The 3,751-nt window shown below is 45.8% G+C and overlaps 1 protein-coding gene across 2 annotated transcripts; it reads right to left on the bottom strand.

Moving 5' to 3' along the window:
- Positions 1-489: 489 nt before the first annotated feature.
- Positions 490-3,524, bottom strand: LOC119301270. Of its 2 annotated transcripts, none has more exons than XM_037578216.1 (5): positions 3,133-3,524; positions 2,305-2,956; positions 1,975-2,174; positions 1,620-1,864; positions 490-1,523 (listed from the first exon to the last, which is right to left on the bottom strand). In XM_037578216.1, exons 1-5 carry the CDS (start codon positions 3,423-3,425, stop codon positions 724-726), a joined length of 2,190 nt encoding a protein of 729 aa, XP_037434113.1. In that variant the 5' UTR covers positions 3,426-3,524; the 3' UTR covers positions 490-723. The 2 variants fall into 2 exon arrangements, with proteins under 2 accessions (XP_037434113.1, XP_037434114.1); XM_037578217.1 differs by having other exon boundaries at positions 1,383-1,523; positions 1,607-1,864.
- Positions 3,525-3,751: the final 227 nt, after the last annotated feature.

The following is a 3,751-nucleotide window of genomic DNA, read 5'->3' on the forward strand; positions in this document are numbered from 1 at the left end:
AGCTATGCATCATCTCTCAAGCTACCACAATTCACAGGTCCTATGGTTCGCGAAACTTTTGCCATAAACATAGGAAAATTTGCAACTATTGTTTCCGGGTGGTTCAAGTGGCAGGTCCTTCACAAACTAACATCAGGTCATCTATGCACTTGAAGAAATAAAGTAAATATGAAGAGGCCAAGCAAAATGTCCTATCTGAAGCTACAGAATGTTGAAAAGTAACAGAAATGATACTACCACGTTGCATCTGTAATGAGAATAACGAAACCAGAATAATCTGCAGACTAGAAATGCCTACCAGATAAGATTAAGATTCTGATATTCCACTTGCCCAGTAAACTGTCCTCACCCCACAACTGCAGCACATTAATGGCTCCCACAATGCTTCAACAGCTTTCAGGAGGTACTGGCATAGTGACAGATGATAAGCAGGTAAGACCGGAGGCGATACAATGCATGGCAACTTGTGCAAAATTTGCAAATAGCACATTGCTTAAACTCAACTATTACTCCCTGAATAATTATATCCACGTAACCATCCAAATGATGGTCCGGGAAGGTGAAAATGATCCAAGGCCTATATCAATCTGATTACAACTAGCTAAGTGAGTTTTCTCACCAAATGTAACTGGAGAAGAACTAGAAAAGAAACAAAACGCAGTTAGTCTAATTACAGTGAGAAAAAAGAACTCCCTGGCCAACAATGGTCAGTACAAACAGTAGTTAGCCTGAAAAGTTGGACAACCTTCTCCTCTTTCTGTTCCTCTTCGGAGTCAAATCTCTTTGCACACTGCCGTTGGAATGAGGAAGAAAATGCATGGGGCTTGTGCGCCTAATAGCTGTTCTTCTCCCTCTCTTGTTTGCCCATTGAATTGGCAATTTGCCTGCAACTTGGGCAATACCATCAGATGCAGCAAGCTCAGCCACTTTTTGGATCCTCTCCTGCATTTGCATAACCCATGCTACCGACAGATCGAGTGAGAATGAATCATCCAGTGGTTTTTGCCACAGATCAAGTAGGACGCGCTGAAACGATTGAAATGATAGCGAGGGCTGGAAATCCTTGCGTGGTGCATACATCATGTTAACCTTTATGACGTGCTTACATAGGTTACCCTGCATTGACCACGAACAACTGCACAGAGAGAATTCAGACCCAGCATTCCATACAGTCTGCATTAGACTAGCATCCTTCTGGCTTGCCACCTTGGCTGAAAGAGGTTCTTTCTCATCAAATAGAACAGCCTCATCAGGTATGTGCAGAGCCCTTTGCCATGAAGTGGATGCAATGTACTCTGCTTTCACCTCGGGAAATGAACCGCTCTCATCTGCATATAGGTTGAGCCAGTAGCCAGAATGCAGCTCTGTTGTCAGCTTGTGCACCAACCAATCCACACGTTGAAGAGCATCAAGCTGTGAATCATCATATGCTTTAAGCTTGAGCTTTAGATGGTAACCCTCAATAGCACCACAGGATTCCTGACTTGCCAGGGGCAAATTTCTGATGGTATCAATCCACATCTCTAGATGGGGCAATGGCACACAAGAAACATTATTAGCATCTAGACGAGGATTTGCAATTCAATGTATATTTTGAATCTACTACCTGAGATTCTTACCCAATTTGGGAACCCAAAATGACTTGAAATACTGGATGAAGGTGGTTTGGTCAACAAAGTCTTGAAACAATTGCTCCAGGATATCCATGGGATTTTTCTCACTCCAGATACTGTACATAAATTTTCCTAGTTTTGTAAATATTTCCCGTTGCACCTCAGTATTGCTGCATTTCTTGATTATATTTTTAAGCCATGTTCTCCTTATGTGCCATAAAGAAAATAAAATCGGGCAGGAAAATACATTCCTGAAAAACAATGACATATTTCGTCAACGGCAATGAACTACATTGCAGCATCTACACAGGAAAATTTTACAGTTAGATCATATGTCAAAATCTATGCCATACGCCTATACCTGATTGGGTCCAGCTCTGAGGTTGGATCATCAATTATAAATCCACCAATCCTCCAGTTGGAATCAACAGAATGTATTCTACTAGTAAGTGCTTGCATCCATCTCGAAGTGTCATGCTTGGTAACAGATCGGGTTATAACCCATGCAACAGGCAGAGCCTGTTGTCTTGAATCGAATACAAGAATTGTGTGCAAGGGGTACTGCAGCAAAGAGTAGAATGTCAAAAAATGATGAAACCTACCCCTGTAGACATAACTAGACATCACATACTATAAGATGTTGCATATAAGTATAACCACACAACTATCAGCTTTTGTTGTAGTCAGATACCTTAAGCTTGCTTACACCAAATGAGGAATGAGATGCCAAAATATTCTGGTGACCAAAGCGGATCATCTGCTGCAGTTGCCATTCTGTCTGGATCCCTAGTACAAAGGCATCTGTCTCGGTTGAGTCCTGGTGGAAAAACACAGACTTCTTGTTCCTATCGACCCACATCCTGATGCTAGCTTGGTCATCTAGATCCAGCTCATGCGTAGACCTCTTGATGATCATCCCAAGCTTGTGGACATACTGCGAGGCAAGGTTATCGACCTTTGCATCCGAGCCGCAGTAGCGTTGTATCCCTTCTATATGTGTCTGCAGGATGTTCTCCTCGGGGACACCGAGATAGATCAATGACATGGTCTGCTGCTGAATCTCGCTCCCAACATACGGCACTTTCCTGGCACCAGGACCAATGGCGTCCCGGTCCAGGGGTCCATGACATACAAAACCAGACTTGTTGACATGGCGCCTCTCATGGTAGATAATGAGAGCCAGCGAAGGGCGGGCGTATAACCGCTTGATTGTGAAATGGCAGGTACAACCTCGCATCGACTGCGGCCGAGCTGCACGGTTTCTTGTGTTAAGCCTGTACCTTCTGCTAGGCAAGATCGTCCCTCCCTCCCCGTAATTTTCAGGGCCAAACGAACACCAATACCTGAATCAATTTGGAACAGGACACCCTAATCATTAAGAACCTTGTAATAGCCTTGCTGTGAAAAAAGAATAACTTGCAATGACCGAATAATTGGCATGGTGAGCAGAGGCCTTTCCGAAAAATATTGCGAGCAAAGCAGGGGCAAGCAGGGGAGGTGGCAGCAGGGGGACACGTACATTCTGTAGAGGAGGTAGTCGTCGCTCCTGACCTCCTTGAGGGTGCCCCTTTCGCGCTTGCGGCCGCGCTCGATGTGGAACCTGGTGGGGTACTCGGGGTTGTTGCACTCGCCGCTGATGAAGGCCTCCATCCGGTCGTAGGGGATGAGCGCGACGTCGTCGCAGTGGTGCTCGGAGCTCGCGTACTTGACCCACCTGAGGTCGGCGGCCGAGAACTCCTCCCCGGGAGGGTCCTGCACGGGGAGGTCGCTCACCGACTGCAGCACCCCCGTCACCTCCATCACCTCCCCCATTTTTCGCTTCTCGCCTTCGCCCGCCGCCAGTCGCCGGAGCTGGGATTCGGCGCCGCAAAAACCCTAGAGGGAGAGAAAACGAAGAGGGGAGAAGGAATGGGGACGAAGTAGCGAAGAGCGGAACGAAAGTCCTATTCTCCGCCAGTTGCGGGGAATAGTCAACCGCCGCGTATCCACCTCGACCTAATTGGGCCAGCCCATGTGATACCGGTATTTTCGTTGTTTTTTTCCTTTTGTTTTTCTTTTCTCTCATCAATCATCAAATTGTCTCAAAACAAATCAATCATCAAATAGACATTTTTTAATCTTTTACACCCAAAAAACAT

This window comes from Triticum dicoccoides, chromosome 5A (genome assembly GCF_002162155.2).
Source record: "Triticum dicoccoides isolate Atlit2015 ecotype Zavitan chromosome 5A, WEW_v2.0, whole genome shotgun sequence".
Classification (NCBI taxonomy): domain Eukaryota; kingdom Viridiplantae; phylum Streptophyta; class Magnoliopsida; order Poales; family Poaceae; genus Triticum; species Triticum dicoccoides.

What these genes read in the sequence shown, in the direction of transcription:
- LOC119301270 (XM_037578216.1), bottom strand. Translation starts at nt 3,425, where the DNA reads ATGGGGGAGGTGATGGAGGTGACGGGGGTGCTGCAGTCGGTGAGCGAC. An exon ending in GACTACCTCCTCTACAGAAT is followed by an intron (nt 2,957 to 3,132) that starts GTACGTGTCCCC and finishes AAATTGATTCAG; the next exon opens with GTATTGGTGTTCGTTTGGCC. An exon ending in ATTTTGGGTTCCCAAATTGG is followed by an intron (nt 1,524 to 1,619) that starts GTAAGAATCTCA and finishes TGCCCCATCTAG; the next exon opens with AGATGTGGATTGATACCATC.